General features: G+C 42.8%; 5 protein-coding genes and 1 pseudogene across 6 annotated transcripts; 3 read left to right on the top strand and 3 right to left on the bottom strand.

Annotated features, from left to right (window-relative positions):
• Window positions 1–338: 338 nt before the first annotated feature.
• On the bottom strand, window positions 339–4244 carry LOC108098635. Its single transcript, XM_017201710.2, has 6 exons — window positions 3978–4244; window positions 3721–3904; window positions 2323–3667; window positions 1684–1888; window positions 1448–1620; window positions 339–1380 (listed from the first exon to the last, which is right to left on the bottom strand). The coding sequence occupies exons 1-6, from the start codon at window positions 4099–4101 to the stop codon at window positions 487–489; spliced, it is 2925 nt and encodes a 974-aa protein (XP_017057199.1). The 5' UTR covers window positions 4102–4244; the 3' UTR covers window positions 339–486.
• A 717-nt stretch (window positions 4245–4961) lies between these two features.
• On the top strand, window positions 4962–5630 carry LOC108098458 (arylalkylamine N-acetyltransferase-like 2). Its single transcript, XM_017201362.1, has one exon. The coding sequence runs from the start codon at window positions 4962–4964 to the stop codon at window positions 5628–5630; it is 669 nt and encodes a 222-aa protein (XP_017056851.1).
• A 191-nt stretch (window positions 5631–5821) lies between these two features.
• On the bottom strand, window positions 5822–6517 carry LOC108098496 (annotated as a pseudogene).
• Window positions 6518–7415: 898 nt separating this feature from the next.
• Window positions 7416–10551, top strand: LOC108098594 (TBC1 domain family member 22B). Its single transcript, XM_017201652.2, is given in 7 exon segments — window positions 7416–7722; window positions 7724–7883; window positions 7942–8137; window positions 8860–9028; window positions 9083–9614; window positions 10009–10232; window positions 10294–10551. Coding segments are annotated over 7 exon segments (1647 nt in total). The 5' UTR covers window positions 7416–7491; the 3' UTR covers window positions 10429–10551.
• LOC108098593 (exocyst complex component 6) lies at window positions 10457–13529 on the bottom strand. The gene is made up of 3 exons (XM_017201651.1): window positions 13373–13529; window positions 12193–13310; window positions 10457–12058 (listed from the first exon to the last, which is right to left on the bottom strand). Exons 1-3 carry the CDS (start codon window positions 13446–13448, stop codon window positions 10952–10954), a joined length of 2301 nt encoding a protein of 766 aa, XP_017057140.1. The 5' UTR covers window positions 13449–13529; the 3' UTR covers window positions 10457–10951.
• Window positions 13530–14000: 471 nt separating this feature from the next.
• LOC108098651 (major facilitator superfamily domain-containing protein 10) lies at window positions 14001–16388 on the top strand. Of its 2 annotated transcripts, XM_017201727.2 has the most exons (6): window positions 14001–14585; window positions 14806–15147; window positions 15207–15280; window positions 15566–15741; window positions 15798–16103; window positions 16163–16388. In XM_017201727.2, exons 1-6 carry the CDS (start codon window positions 14157–14159, stop codon window positions 16306–16308), a joined length of 1473 nt encoding a protein of 490 aa, XP_017057216.2. In that variant the 5' UTR covers window positions 14001–14156; the 3' UTR covers window positions 16309–16388. The 2 variants fall into 2 exon arrangements, with proteins under 2 accessions (XP_017057216.2, XP_043064964.1); XM_043209029.1 differs by lacking the exon at window positions 16163–16388 and having other exon boundaries at window positions 15798–16141.
• The last annotated feature ends 434 nt before the right edge of the window (window positions 16389–16822 follow it).

The following is a 16822-nucleotide window of genomic DNA, read 5'->3' as shown; positions in this document are numbered from 1 at the left end:
ACGGGGAGTGGGAATTAGTTGCAATAGCAGAGATCTGCTTAAAATGGTTGCCTGTTTTTAATCTCGAAGATTGACCTTACTGAACTTTTCTAATAGAAATTACCAATATCCTTTAAAGGAAAATATCGATAATGGATCGCCTTTAGCAATTACCACCACTAAGAGCAAAAACCAAAACAAACACCACCGGGATAGTGTGACCAACAGCAGCTTATTACTATAAAGTGTAATAAAATCCTACCCAAAGAGCGCTAAAGAACTATGTTTTAAATATAAAATTACAGTACATTAGACCATAAGTTAAATTATTATTATTATAAGTTTTTCAGTTTAAATCATTTTACTGTGTTTACGTTTTCTTTATTTTTGTCTGCGGCGGCGGAATAAAATCTCATTTCGTGTGCAACACTAACATAGTTATCAAAAATATTTACTATATCAGGAAAAAAACTTTTAGCTTACTTCACAGATCGGCTTCGCCTGGGATTAGTAACAGTCGGAAATCATGTTCTCATCGTCGCGTTTTAACGCGCCAAGGATATCATCCAGCAGGGAAGTAAAGTTCTCCTTGCACTCGAACCACTCCTGGTGCTGTTTTACCAATTGATCCAGATCAATGGTCTTTAGTTCCTCGAAAAACTGTCGCAGCGGCATCGCGAACTGCTTGTAGTAGAACTCGTCGATGTGCCGCTTCTCAGTCGATCCGCCCGCCTCGTTTATCTGCATTTGGGTCTCGAAAGCCTTCTCCAGGAGTTGGGAATCCTGCGAGTTCAGTATAGACTCGATGACCTCGTCTGCCTCACTGGGATTCACGGGTGCTTGCTGCGGAATGGGAGATGGTTCCGGTTGGGACGGAAAACTGAACGTTGAATGCTCACTGCCCGAAAGGGGGGATCTCATTTCGATCTCATCCATCATGCCCTTGTATTGCTCGAACTTCTGTGTCATTATCTTAACGCCCATAATGAGATACTCCAGCACCTCCATTGAGGTCTCCTCTCGCAGACACTTAAGCAGGATGCCAAAATATCCGTACTGTTGTACACCTCCGAATACTTTGGCTATGCTAGTCTGGATCTCCTTCTCCGTCAGAGTGACTATCTTCTTCTGCTCCTTGGAAAATGTAACCGTGGGAAAAGAGCCATCAATCATGCCCTGATTGGTGAACTGACGGTAGAACTCCCGTCGCCAGAAATTCAGCGCATTTAGCTTTACTTCCGCGTGATGATCCCCAACCACGCAATAGTTAAGTGTTGAGAAGAGAGTGTTCTTGTACTTTTCGTGGATCTTTCGGTGCTCGTAGATCTTCATCAGCGTAATCACGGCCTCAGAGCGCACAATATCATCGTTTTCCCGATACATCACATACAAAAGATGGTCCTGTAGCAATTAAGCAAGTGTGTTGGCATTGAACAAAAGATTCAAGTTTATAATTCTAGTTACTTACAACAAGATCGAGTTGGCTAAGACCATTTTCCCACAACAGATTTATGGAGACCATTTGGGAAAGACATTTAAATGCAGAGGCTCGTACATAGACTTCTGAATCATTCTTAGCCATTTCGTAGACTATGGGGGGTATCTTTGAGTCGATCAGAAACTGCTGAAAGGCGGGAAATTCTGTTGAAAAACGAGGGATCATTAAAGTTAGTCATTCGTAATAATATGTAATATCATGCTTACTGATGCGGGAGATACTGGCTATGGAGGTGGTGAGTTCCAGCGTTGTGTCACGAACCTCCCACATCGTATCGTGCATTCGTTTAACGATAATGGGACCCAAACAAACCAACGCAGAACCCTGCAGATTGTCCACCAAAAGAGCCATGTTTGGTGAAAGGAAGTGCTCCACAGCAAGCTGGACAAGCTTCAATGCCTGAACAGTGCACTGCAATTAAATATGAAAAAGTATAAAGAAATGGCTTCAAGAATTTACAACACATATATTACATAGGGTTTTCTTTATCAGATGAACAAAATGTTTAAGGTGTAATTAAAATATAATAATATATACATAAATATATTTTTAATAAGGTAAATCAAACAAAAAAACAATACTATATGTTCTTACTTATAAGAACTAACCTTTGAACGCAAATTATTTGTATCGATAAGAGGTCTATGAAAGAGCATATCAAATGTATATATTTTTTTCCAAAATAATTATTAAAATAATATTTTTAATTTAAAACTTGTCTATATAATAATAAAAAAAATAATATGTTAACATTAAATAATGATAATAACTCCTGTCTAATCCCTGCAGTATTAATGTTATATCTATAACGAAAAGTTTCAAAAAAAGTGCAGATCATGACTTACTCTGGAATCTAGGTTTGTGTTCTCCAGTACAAAGGCCAAGCAGTTAACAAGACCAATGGTCTCTACCGACTCCTTCCACGTGATCTTGAAGCGCTCGATTAGGGTGCGAAGGCCCACCATGACAGAGTGCAGCACCTTGGGATCGTTGACAACGTGCTCTGTGCCATGCGGAAACATATTCACGTACGAGCTGCCAGTGCTGCTTACACTGTGGCAGTCATCCTGCTGGTTGTTCGAAACGACACTCAGGGCCACAGCCTCGCGCAGCACGTAGAGTAGAGCCTGGCACACAGTGACCGCCTGCTCCCGATCGAGAACATTTTCCAGGGCCAGCAGACTGTGTATGCACTTGTTGGCCAGACCGGCAGTCACCAGACCCAACGCCATTCCGTCGGCTGTGAAGAATGTATCCCGCATGGTATAGCACAGGCGCAGGGTCTGCTCACAGGAGATCTCCAACAACTTAAAAACGTATGCATCGAACAACTCCACCTTGCTTTCTTCGTCGCTCATTTTTTCAGCATACTTCATGGAGAATAGCAGCGGCAACATGTGGAAGCAGATTAGCTGGTTTTCGAACGAAACGCGCTCCTGCTGAATGACGATTTCCTTGGGTGCTCGAGTTCCCAGCTTCTTCCATAGCACGTGATTCAGCTCTGCCATCTTCACAAAGCCCTCACCGTCTTTGCGGGTTATGCAGAACTTCATGAGATTGAAGAATGCCACTCCGAACTCGGTAAACTCCTCCGGTGCCTCTGTGGCTTCTGGATTAAGCAGCTTTTCATGCACCAGCAGGGCAAAGTTGTAGCTACTCAGCGTGGTGAAGATCTTCTGGATAAAGTAGGGATTGTGTGTCATATCGATCAGCTTCCAAATGGTAAAATCAAACTCATGATACTCCTTCAGTAGGATAATCAAGCCGGTGCGTTCCTCGAGCACCAACGTTTGCTGCAGGATGTAGGAAAGCAGGTCCAGCGTGGCCGAGATCTTGTGCAGAAGCTCGTTGTCGTCCACTTTAATTTGGATGCGTTCCACACCCTCGGTGTTCTTGTAAAGATTGTCGTGGATCGGCTGCATGATCTCTGCGAGAATCTCCAGCGTTACGGCCTTGTCGTGCAGCTTATCACAGGACTTGTACAGCATGTTGTAGAGCACCTGGCGGGCTTCCCGTACCACATATAGGGTGTGATCGTTATTTGAAAACTGGATCAGCAGAGTCCAGATGCGATGCATGCGAAGGAAGGCCAGGCCCATGCTGTAAACGGTGATGGCCTTCATCATACGAATTCCACCCAACTTTATGGAGGGATTGAAATTGTGGTTTCCCTGCAGCAGTTTAACAGCTCTAAACACGAGTAATTGGTTAGCCAGATAATTTATAATCCCTTCACCTCTTACCTGTTCACTATGTCCAGCTCTCTTAGGCGCACAATCATCCACTCGTTTTGCGCCAAATAACTGGTCAGATTCAGCATGAAGGACACCACCTTTGGGTGTATCTTGTTGACGTCCTCAGTCACTGCAGTGAGGCACCGGTCCACCCAGTCCGCAACAAACGGGGCCTGCAGCACAAACGCATTCTCTGCGGAAATTTTGGAATCGAATGGGGATTAGTATGTAGAGATATGACGTCTACTCCGATTCGGCTAATTTACCCTTGGCCTGCAAGTGCGTGAGGAGCTTCTCAAAGTAAACATTGTTCGTAGTGGAAAAGTTCTCGCGTAAAAATATGTCGAATATTGGACGCAGGCGCGACAGCACCTCCTCTTGCTTCTGCATGTTGTTGGTTCCACACTGACTGCCTGTCTGCTGGTTCCTCCTATGACATAGTTTTGGAGCTTGCAATTGTTCCACCAAATAATGAAATCGTTTGATTGCGGTTCTTATCACGCCGAAAGACACTTGTTTTGTATTTGAGTGACCGTGTGCTGAGTGCCACCAAAATGAACAAGCGATAGGGTTGTCAGGTGCGCAATACGAAAGAGTCACGGAATATAAAGTATCTTCTACACCGGTGTAAAAGACACGTAATATAAAGGAATATTATACAACGGAGTAAAAGCCATAAAATATCAAGTGACTTCTACAATGAGAGTTTAGTTAAATAATATATTTTTAACGAGCAAGCTTTTTTCTATTGAATAATCAAATAAGCGTAGCCTGAGAACACAGACTTAAATTGAATTGAAGAGAATTTCAAATTTTTAAAAGTACTAAAAGTACTATATAGAGTATATTTAACGATCGCTTTATAAAATATGCATACAACTTAGTTGAAAAATTTCCGGTAGCTAATTTGTTATTAAGCGACTTTTTCATATTTACCGCTGTTCATTTAACGATGTGTTATAAAATTTAAAACTAACAAGAACATTTTATCGTTCAGATCACATTCGCCCTTGAAGGGATCCGAATTTCCGGTCTTTCGATCCAAAGCCAAAACTTCATTTGCGCAACATTACTTTCCGTGCAAACATTCAGTTTGCCATTTTATGGGTCTTAGACTGTCTAAGAACCAGTTATTGCTCAACTAAATGGCATTCAACACATTAGGAAAATAACTGGCACATATAAAAGCAAAGCACTGATCGGTATTAAGCCGTGATTAAAGAGTCGAGCAGATGAAGACCGACTTCACCATGACATCCAATTCTCAAGACGGCATCAGCATTCGCGTAATGACCCCAAAGGATTATGAAAGTGTAAAGTCTATTCTGCAGAATGATTTCTTTGGGGCAGAGCCCTTGAGCGAATTTTGCGGTAAAGACTTTTATTTCAAAAACAAGGAGGTAATGGATGAGTGGATGCTTTCGATGATAGAACAGGACATGTGTCTGTTGGCTCTGGACGAAAATGACGGATGGCGTCCTGTTGGCTGCGTTCTATCAGGAATCCAAACGCCCGAAGATATTGAGAAACATAGCAGAACGACGGAAACCTCGGAGGGAAGCGCTCTGAGGAAAATTAACATTCTTTTCAACAAGATTGAAAGCGAGTCAAATATTTTTGAGGTCTACGGAATATCCAAAGCCCTGATCTCCCACGTGACGGCTGTTACCGCTTCAAAAAGGGGAAAAGGCCTGGGTGCCCGTCTTGCAGCTGCTCTAATGGACTTGGGCCGCTCCAAGGTATTACCGGTTATGGTGGCCAACTGCACGAGCTACTACTCGGCTCGTCAGAAGAAGGCTCTGGGAATGAAGTGCATTTACTCATTAAACTATGCAGATTTCAAGGACGATCAGGGAACCGTGATTTTCAAGCCGTCAGCACCGCATACAACGGCAAGAGTCATGGCTATAAAACTGTAAAATACAACTGAAAACATGAAGTGAAAAACCCAATTCAAAATAAAACCACAAAGCGACAATAGTCAATAAGTTGTATGCTTATATGGTAAACAAGAAAGCTCTATGAAATATTCTCTAATAAAAGAACCACAATTAATAACAGCAAGAGTTCAAATATTTAAGATTTATATTTAATATTTTTAGCTCTGGCATTTTCGATATTTACATTTCACAGTTTTATGGCCATGACACGCGCCATTGTATGTGGTTCTGGTGGGCTAAACACCAACCTTTCCTGATCATCCTTGAAATCTGCGTAAGCTAATGAATAGATGCACTCCATTCCCAGATCCTACTTTTGATGTGCCGAGTAGTAGCTTATGCAGTTGGCCACCATTACCGGTATTCCCTTGGACCGAGCCAAGTCCATTAGGTTGGAGGCCAGACGGGAACCCAGCCCCTTTCCTCTTTTCGGGGCAGCAACAGTTGTTATGCGGGAGAGAAGCGCTTTAGCGATTCCGTAGCGCTCAAAAATGTTAGACTCCCTTTCCATCTTGTAGAGTAACCTATATATATTACCCAAGCTTGAGTCTCCAGCGATCTCGACCATTTTTCCGAACCGTTCAATAGACTCGGGGGTTAGCACTTCAGAAAAGACGCAGCCCACGGGTCGATCATTGTCATTTTCGTCGAGAGCCACCAAACACATACCCTGTGCGATGATAGAGATATTGCGCTCATCAAGCCGTTTTTCGTTCTGGAGGTAGAAGTCTTCACCCAATAGGTGGATCAAGGGCTCCGCTCCATAAAAATGATCCGTTAGCAGTGTTTTAACTTTATCGTAGTCCTTGGGGTTCATAATTCGAATGGTTATGCCGTCCATAGTGTTGGTGTCATCTGTATGTCGAGCTTTTAAATGAAGGTGTAATAACTATGTTTCGCTTATATATGAGTTCTTTATCTAATTACAGCATTAAATACAATTAGCATTTTATGATGGTTTTAAGATACTTTAAGGTGTAAGATAACCTAACTAGTTTGTGCAAATAATACTATTTATCTCTGTTTTTGTTCATTTATGTTTTAAATGGATTACGGGGAATTCGAATTAGTTTCACCTAGATTGATAAAAAAAATTGTTTACCATTTTATGTGTTGAAATTAAGATTAGTCTAGCGATATGTGACACATATGTATCTGCCACAGAAATATCAATTGCAGAAGACTCGGTCTTATCTCTTACCAATGCAACATCTGATTTTTGGAGCTTTTGTCTTTTACCTCCTATATAGTCTATATTTTTAGGTAAATACACAACGTAACACGTTAATAAAAGCTGTTAAATGTTTTTATAAATACTTAAGCCTGCATTACCTTGCCTTTATATAAAGAATGGGAATAATAAAACGTTCTATTGAGTTGTAGTTGAATGACGACACGACATGCTCTTTGTTTGAAGCAAAGTAGCATTAAAATTGATTAATAAGTTTTGGTTATTTTTAATTCTCTATTTTTAAATTCTAGCAGTTGATTTAAAGTTTGACTCTTTGCTTTTTATATTCAGTTCTAGTTAGTAATATAATTTATTGTGTCGTTGTGTGGAGCAAATAGGAATAAGGAACGCTCCTTTTAAAGATGAATTTGTTGACTTGTTGAGCTTCTTACTATAATTTAGAAGAAAGAACAATACTAAATGCCGCTGACAATTGCGCGGGTCACAAACGGTCCACTGATTCTGACCGGATTGAAAAGCAGGTCACAGCGTAGATCACGCCGCGTTAGCATCACTGCCAAAAAATGTCGAGCCGCGGCAGCGAGGGTCACACTGTTTTTAGATGCAAAATAATGACGCTGACATCGAATCGGACCTAGGGGACGTATAATGGATAATAATGTAGAGCAAACAGCAGCTAAGAGCCAAACAGCCGATTCCACAACAACAGTAATCGCAGCCGGAGCAGGAGGATCAGGGGGAGGATCAGCCGGACCCGGAGCAAGTGGCTCGGGACAACCAACGCCCGGCTCAAATTCGTCGACCTTTTGGAAAAACAGCGGACGTCGGGTGCCTGGGAGGCCTAGTCCCAAGCGGGAGACCGAAAAGTCGGCGGCAGTTGGGGGGAGCTGGCGGACGAGGCACTGCCCCCGGATCGGGCATGGTGTCCACCTTCACTGAGTACCAGAAGTCGGTCAGCGATGCCTGGGACATGGGCGACGACGAGTTCTGCATCATCAGCAGTACGGAGGCGGCAGCAGCGGCCGCGGGAGCCGGCGGTGGTAATAATTGTCCCACCAGGATGATTTTTCTCCTCCTAACTGGTTTGTTACGCCACAGATGCCGCTCGCTTTTCGAGGCAAGTATCCCAGACGGTGGCGCTTAATGTGATCGAGACGCACTCGCGGAGTAACCAAAACCACAACGCATCCAGGCTGGCAAGCGAATGTGCGGCGGACTCGACAACGGCAAGCAGGAGCTCGGCGGATGAGAGCAAGGAGGATCGTAGATCGCTGCCTGACAGCAACGAGAACAGGTGAGCGGCGCCAGCTCAACTGGGAAGTCAAAAAGAAAGTTGAACCCATCGCCCGCAGTTGTGCAAACAAGTCAGGGGTGGAGCGGGTGCGAGCCCGCATTCCATCTGGGTTAAAGTCAGTGATGTAAGAAAATTAGGTGGAACTCTCAAAGTATTAGCTAGGGAAATAAAATATTTTTGTAACTATAATTTAAATAACAGCTGATTTTCGTTTAAAAAAAGAACTCAATTATTTGCTAAAAACCGTAAAGAAACCATATCTAATTTATTATACGATATGATTGAGTGAGAACTTTGTTTATTTAATTTTGGTTACTATTAATAACAAGTTATAGTTTATGAGTTAAAGTAGGTAGGTGCAAGGGTTCACCTCTAAAAAATGTAAATAATTGTATTTTTGTACTGAATCAAAATGTATGACCTTTTAAATAAGAAATGAAAACCCACAAGATTGTTTTGAAGATCAGGAAAGAAATATTCTCCCCATAAATATAACAATATTAAGGTTTTTTTCTACTTAAGTGTTTCCCAGTTCTTAATTGTCTTTCCTTATGTTTTGACAAGTGTTAACTGTTGTGGTTGCTAACCGCTCCTGAAGCATTTCACTTCCTTAATTGAAAGCCACTCCCCAGCCCTTCCCTCACAGCCATGTCAGCAGAGGCCGAGCCAAGAACGCCAGCGAGCAAGCCCCCGACGGTTAGTAATCAAGGTTGCATTTTCAGATCGCGACTGAGGAACTACCCGGGAAGACCGCAACTGCAGAAGATCAGCTCGAATTGTCAAGACAGCGAGTACGAGACGAAAATTGAGAAGTTCCAAGTGGTGCTAGACTCGCCTCAACTGGATTTGGTGGCCCTTAAGAAGATTAGTTGGTCTGGCGTGCCGCGAAAGGTGAGAGTCATGGGATCAATATAAATATTTTCATTTTACAACTCCTAATTTTAGATGCGAGCTGTCAGCTGGCGACTTCTTTCGAAATACCTTCCGCCTTCAAGCGAACGGCGGATGGCGGTGCTAGAAAGTAAGCGGCAGGGCTATCAGGACCTCAGGCATAACTACTTCCGGGTGGACAGTCAGGATGAAACGCAGCAGGACACCTACCGCCAGATCCACATCGATGTGCCACGCATGAATCCACAAATTCCGCTCTTCCAGCAGCAGCTCGTCCAGGAGATGTTCGAACGCATTCTCTTCATCTGGGCCATCCGACATCCTGCCTCCGGTTACGTGCAGGGCATCAACGACCTGGTCACGCCCTTCTTCATCGTCTTTCTGCAGGAGGCCCTCACGCCGGACACGGATCTCGAAAAATACGACATGTCCTCGCTGCCCGAGGAGTCGCGCAACATCATCGAGGCGGACTCGTTCTGGTGCCTATCTAAGTTTCTCGACTGCATTCAGGATAACTATATCTTTGCTCAGCTGGGCATTCAGGAGAAGGTTAACCAACTCAAGGATCTGATACAACGCATTGACGGTGAGTGGCAATGTTTTCATCAAAGGCGATTAAGTATAGATAGAGATATGTTGTTGGTCTTCAGATAAGATAAATGGGAACGCCTCCCAAGGCTTAAGGCTTGTGCAAGCAACAGATTTATTTAAGGTAAACAAGAGGTTGTCTTTTTTGGCGTATCAAAAATATAAAGATTAATTTAAATTGCAAATATTTGATCACGTCATTTTGAAAAGCTTCTAAATACATATTAATATTTTTAATGACTTTAAATATTGCAATGGCATGCACATTTTTGTGATTGCAATTTTTCAGAACTGATAAAGATTTTTAGATAGGCGACAAACAATTGTTACTGTAATTACACTCAACATTCAATTGCCGTATAATGATAATTACAATTGACTCGCACTTTCAGTGAATCTACACCGTCATCTACAGACGCATGGCGTTGACTACTTGCAATTCTCATTTCGCTGGATGAACAATCTGCTCACACGCGAACTGCCGCTGCACTGCACCATCCGGCTGTGGGACACATATCTGGCGGAGTCCGATGGCTTCGCCCTGTTCCATTTGTACGTTTGCGCGGCATTTCTTCTCCACTGGAAGGAGCAGCTAATGCAACAGAACGATTTCCAGGTGGGTCATAGATTATTGTTCTTTTAAAACGTCTACTAATCAATCATAATGCCGACGACAGGGTCTCATGTTGCTGCTACAAAATCTGCCAACACACAATTGGTCCGATCGCCAAATCAACGTTCTGCTGGCCGAGGCATTCCGCCTGAAGTTCACGTATGCAGATGCGCCCAAGCATCTGGAGACGAAGAGTTGACAAAAGCAACACAAACAACGCATATACGTAACTTAGAAGTTAGTTTACTACGACTTGCGGAATATACCTACACAATACACGTACGCTACATACATCTAATAATTATATACAATTTGTTATTTAGCCGTTCCTCTCTGTTTGTTTTCATTTTTTGTCGTTTTCGTTTTGTATTTATCAACAATCCGTACGTAGGCGACCGCTGAACTTCTGCGCTTTTTGTACATACGAATCAAAATTCAAAATACAATTTTACACGTTCAACGGATCGAGCAGTTTCGTCTGAAATTTGTCTTTTATAAAAACAAATCGAATCAAAAGTAAATGAGAACTAAATACTTTTTCATGTGAAAACTCAAATTAGCCTAAATAATAAAGATGAAAAGCTATCAAATTGAAGATTCTACAATTACGTTAGTGTAAATTCTGGAATAAAATAATTGGATTTGCTGAGGGAACCTATCAGCAAATTTTAGGCTGTTGGTGACATAAAATCTTTGCTTTAAGCTCTGACTAACTTCTTATCCTAATTCTGTCGATCGGCGATGTGCTTTAGTTGTTTGAGCACCGTCTCCAGCAGTTTCTTCTTATCGTTCTTTCGCACTAGCGAAAATATAGGTTTCTTATCAGCTTCGCGGATCTTCTCCAGTATCACAATAATGGACTGCGGCTGCACTAGGTGGTAGCGGTTCTCCTGTTTGCCATAGTCGTGGAAGTACGTGCTCCACTCCTCCAGAATAAGCAGGTCCAGCAGCTGTCGGTTGCGCAGGAAGTACTTGCTTAGTTCTCCTTCCTTTAAACCAGGCACAGGTTCCGAAGCCGCAAAGAATTCGCACTGAATCAGATCGAGGTTGATCTGAGTTAGGGCCCCGGTTGAAATCTGTTTCACATCCTCGTCGTACATGATCGAGTATATCTTCTCCGCAATGTGTTCGAAGGTTCGACGGCAGGCCGCCTGAGCGATGTGCGGCAGCTTGAAGGCAAAGTTGTCGAAGGTGCTCTTAAGGTAAGAAATCATGTCTGTAATGTAGGCAGAGGCAATGCCCGGCGGCTCCACCAGCAGCCAATCATAGGCGCTTAGCTCGAAGAACTCATCGATCTTGGAACAGATGCGAAGGGCCACTTGTTTCTCGGCATCCTGCCTGGCCACATGGAACATGGCAGAAGGTGTCTGCGATACACTTCTCTCCGTGTTGGTCATGTGACAGACGAACTCGTCCAAAAACGGTCCCGCCTTCTCCAAGTACTGCGTATCGATGATGATCTGGATGAGCTGCGTGAGAGTGATGCTCGGTTGGCGGAAAACCACTGAAAGGCAGCCGCTAAAGCTTCTGGTTAGCAGCAGATTGGCCGCCTTGCGCACCATAGCAGCCACTTCGTTAGGCGAAAGCGTAAGCTCCTCGGCGAACTTCATGCAGGCGTACATGAATTCCTTGGCCTGGTGATAAACCTCTGGCACCATGCGCGAAAAGGGAAACTTTTTGGGAAACGGCGCGTTTTCCAACTGTTCCGAGTGGAAGGGGAATCGCTCGATGATAGCCTCGTACTCCTCCACGTTCTGCACAACCATCGGCAAAAACTGCTCCTTGTCGAGAATTTCGCGGAAAACGTGCACCCAGCGTTGCAATAAAACCTAAAAAAAAAAACACAGACTTTTAGTTGCTGATTGGTTGGCTCTTACAAATAAAATATACTTCACTCATATCAAAATTAAGATACTGAGCAAAAAGTTATTAGTAAGCCAACCAAATATTCTGCAGCACTCACCTCATTATAATGATCCCTCATGTTGTGTAGAAGCTCCCAGAGGATGCTCACCGTGTAGCCGTAGCACTTAAAGGTGTTGATGGACAGCATGATCAAGTTCTTGATACGAAGCAGTATATTGGGATCGGTACACGATGAAGAACTCATGCTGATTTCGTTTACAAACTTGGTCAGAGAAGTGGACCAGAGATCCTCCAGATAACTGTTGGTCACCACATCGCCCGCCGTGTTTTTTACGTGATCTTCGACCACAAAGAAGCCAACGATAGCGCAGATGTAAGTCTTATAGGCTTCCAAATTATCGTGCATATTGGGAGGCGGTTGAAGCACCAGTTTGGCCTGATCCCGACGCTGCTGGCGGTAGTCCTTCTCAAAGTATTCTTTCTGACCCAGAACCATGTAGATATGCAAACAGCGGTAGATGGGCGAGAAGTCAATAAGATCCTGGGCGCTAACGTTGGCTCCATCATCATCTCCACCTGCGCCTTCTCCACCAGCCCCTCCTCCGTTCACCTGTTGCATGTGCTCCGCAATGATGGCGTTGATGTCCCGCTTTTGGAGCTGCTTAGTGTGCGTGATGGCCAACTCGCCAATGCGCGGCGAAAACTTTCTGATGTTCTCCAGGAACTCACGGAAATCAGAGGCAGAGGAACAACGAATGTTCTCCTTGATGATGGGTATCTGTATCTGCATTTGGGTGGCAAAGCGGTAGTTGTGGATCTTTAACCGGTTCAAATGCTCCGCCTCCAGGGTCTCCAGAGTTCTGAGGGCCTGATAGTACTGCTTGTTCTTGGCCTGCTGGGTAAACTTCATGTAGCACTCCAACGCGGGCAAACAGGACTTTAATGCCTCGATGGCGCTGGCCAGGTTCGATTCTATTTGGCGAGCCCGCACCAAATCATTGCCCTGCTGAATTAGGGAGGTGCTTATCTCGCGGAGCGAGGTGTCCAGCTCATGGACATTCTGGTGCAAGTCCTTTGCTTGGGTGCGCACCTCAAGCAACTTGCGAATGGAATCAATGAAGCCCTGATAGTATAAATTGCAGATTCGCTCGATCTCCTTGTCATGGCTGCGAATTCGTTGCTCCAGTTGCTCGCCAATCTGCTTCGTGTTGTTCCCTGTTGAATTGAAAATGAATGGGCGTAAACAAAGTCGAATTTTTGCTTTATACGGCAATTACCTTCTAGTATTGAGCGAAATGTGGGTCCCCAATAGTCATCCACCGCCTCTATGTCTTGTACGGTCACCTTGGACATCTTAAGACCGTTTTTTGCTTACTTTTATTGCAAATTCTTTAATAAGTAATCAACAAATTTTTTACTCAGCCGACTAACGAGTGTTAGAAAATGCACTGGGTTGTTAGTATGTCGGTATTTTACAATAGTATTTTTCATATTTAATATTTTTATTAAAAACCAAACATTTTTGTTTTAACTGGTTTTAGGACTATAGAAAAATTAAAGCAGCCTAAATTGGTTTGATTATTTGTTTTAATTGTTCGGCTTGTATAACACAAAAAACCTTTATGCAGTTCTGAAATACATATCTTCCTTTTTAACCTTATGCCGGTGAATGTTTTGGAATGTCCTGTTTGTTATCGAAATTGACCAGTTGTTGTTAATAATGATATTTGTAACAATGCAATTAAATTAAAGCAATTTAGTACCAAAACTCAATTCAAATTCTAATAGTGTTACTTTGTTAAAATATACCGAAACAGTTATAAAAAATACCATTGTTGACGTCCAAGCAACAGGTTTAAAAGCTAGTCTGACCGTTCAAGACCGCCGGCCATCAGCTGTTTCATTTTCAACTTTCACTTCGAGTGGCGGTTTTTGGAGCACTTTGCTTCTTGAGGGCCATAAGTTGTTGGGGGAGTTGTGGTTCCGTCGAACAGTTATGTTTTAGTAAAACCCGTACACGCACGCAATCACGGCACAAGTCAGCACCAAAAATCAGAAATCATGGCCGAGCTACGAAGTCGCCACAATGGAACAAATTCGGTGGTGAAGGAAAGCCAAGCTACCAACCACAACAACAACAAGTTCGATAAGGAACCAACGAAAAATGGAAAACCGGAAAAGGGTGACCCAATGATATACATAATTTTCGTTTCACTGCTCTTTGATTTGCTGGCCTTCACGATTATTCTGCCGCTGCTGCCCTCACTTTTGGAGTATTACCGAAAAAACGATAGTTCCGGGCTTTACGATGTTCTTACGGATCGAGTGCGTTGGTTCCAGCAGCTCCTTGGCGCCCCGGAACGCTATATATCGGTTCTATTTGGAGGCTTCCTTGGCTCAATGTTCAGCTTCCTGCAGTTCGTGGCCAGTCCGATTGTCGGAGGACTTTCGGATTACTACGGCAGGAAACCTGTCTTGCTGGTTTGTGCGGTACGTAATCACGCTTTTAATTGGTTTAAGTTGATTACTAAATATTGATTTAATCAACACGTAACTTAAGTCAAGTAATTTAGTTCTTAAGTCATAAAACGGATATGGCAATACATTTTTTAATAATTAACTTTTATCATACAACCCAATTTAACAAACAGATACGTCTAAGATAACCAATTCGATGGGGTCCTTATATATCTCTGTATTTCTTTTCCAGTCTGGCATTGCGCTGTCCTATCTGATCTGGGCCTGCTCCAGCAACTTCGCTCTTTTCGTTTTGGCCCGCTTTGTGGGTGGCATTAGCAAGGGCAACATATCCCTGTGCATGTCCGTCATCACGGATGTGTCCAGTGTAAAGACCCGGGGACGCGGCATGGCCCTGGTAGGCGTGGCCTTCTCCCTGGGCTTCATTGTGGGTCCCATGATTGGAGCCCTGTTCGCAATATTCTCGGATAAAAGTGGCGGCTCCTGGTTTGTGCTGCCCTCTTTGCTAGCTTTTGGCCTGGCAATTGGTGATCTTTTGGTATTGGCATGCTGCCTGCGAGAAACATTGCCCAAGGTATGTTCATATTGATTAATTATTATAAGCAGCCTATTCATCGTTTGACATTTCCGCAGGAGAAACGTGTAAAAGAGATATCATCCGCACTGTCATATGGCCTACAATTGCTCAACTTCTCGGCCATATTTAGGTAATTCGTTGATTCAATTAGCATGTCGAGCAAACCTGATGTGTGATTAAACGAAGTAGTCATTCGTTGCGAGCTGCAAGCAACCCGGTCTAACTGGTTTGATGAACATTATCGACACGCCGGGTACACCGGCACGTTTGTTTGATTGTCTTATCAGTTGAAAAATGCTAGTAATACTTCTGATTAAAATTAGTTACAAGGAATGGTGTCCAGATAGCTTGAATATTATCTAGGATTTTACTTCGATTAACCAATCATATTTCAACATAACTCTTGTATTGTCAGATTTGCTGCCATCAAAAATGTGCCCAAGAAAGACATCGAGTCTCTGCGATCCATTGGTCTGATATACTTCCTTTACCTCTTTCTCTATTCTGGATTGGAGTTCACCGTTACCTTTCTGATGTACCATAAATTTGGTTACACTTCGATGGATCAGGCTAAGATGTTTTTGACTACAGGTGCGACATCTCTTGATATTTTTAAAACTTATTTAAACTGCTCTCATATTTTGCAGGTATTATAATGACTTTGCTGCAGGGATCGGTCGTCCGACGTCTGCCCGAGGCAAAGATTAAGGGCTATGCCATCTTTAGTCTGTACCTTATTGTACCTGCGTTCGTATTAGTCGGCTTGGCGGAGGGCAGTCGAATGCTCTACGCCGGCATGACCCTTTTTGCAATCTCCACCGCCTTCGCTGTCACCTGCCTGACCACCTTGGTCTCCAAATACGGCAACGATGACCAGAAGGGTTCCGTTTTGGGCATATTCCGGTCACTGGGAGCTTTGGCTCGTGCTCTGGGTCCTGTAGTTGGCTGCATTGGTGAGCGGATATTCTGTGGTATAGTTATCTCCTTTTAATTAAAAAAAAAATTTGTTTAGCTTTTTTGGTGCGTGGGCTCTCGAATCACCTATATTGCCGGCGGTCTACTGCTCATTTATCCCGCAATGGCCTTGCAGCGCGCTCGAATTTAAGTGCAATAAGAACAAAGTTTATTAATCACTCCAGAGATCAAAGCAAGTATTAGCTGCACATTATACTTAATTTATTGTTTTATACAACAAGTATTTTATATTAAAATAAAAACTTTTATACTCTGTTTTATAAGTACGAACTCTTTATATTGGATGGATTGCAATAAATAACTGAGATTTTATAAAAAGGAATTGGGTTTTTTAAATAACTACAAATTACTTGACATATGTCAAGAAGAAACTAATCAAAATAATTTAAAGAAATTAATTAAAATAATTTTACGAATATATTCGATGCCGATGCCGCTAGGGATTAGAGAAAAGGTTGAAACTTCGTGAAAAAGGACAAGACTGATCTTTAATATTTTAAACAATTCTTTACACAAAAACCACTGTGGATTATCCAATACTGACTATTTCCATAAGAATTTAACCTTTTAATTTTATTAGTTAAACTTTTAAACTTTACTTTAGCAAATGTGTCCGTTTTTAAAAAGTCGTTTGTAACGGTTGCCAGGGCTGACGTGTACTTTGATAAGTGGAGCTTTAGTCTGCCTTATATGCAGA

The sequence above is a fragment of the Drosophila ficusphila genome, unplaced genomic scaffold (assembly GCF_018152265.1).
Source record: "Drosophila ficusphila isolate 14025-0441.05 unplaced genomic scaffold, ASM1815226v1 contig_791, whole genome shotgun sequence".
In the NCBI taxonomy this organism is placed as follows: domain Eukaryota; kingdom Metazoa; phylum Arthropoda; class Insecta; order Diptera; family Drosophilidae; genus Drosophila; species Drosophila ficusphila.
The sequence above is the reverse complement of the archived record's forward strand: the minus strand, read 5'-3'. Positions and strand labels throughout refer to the sequence as shown.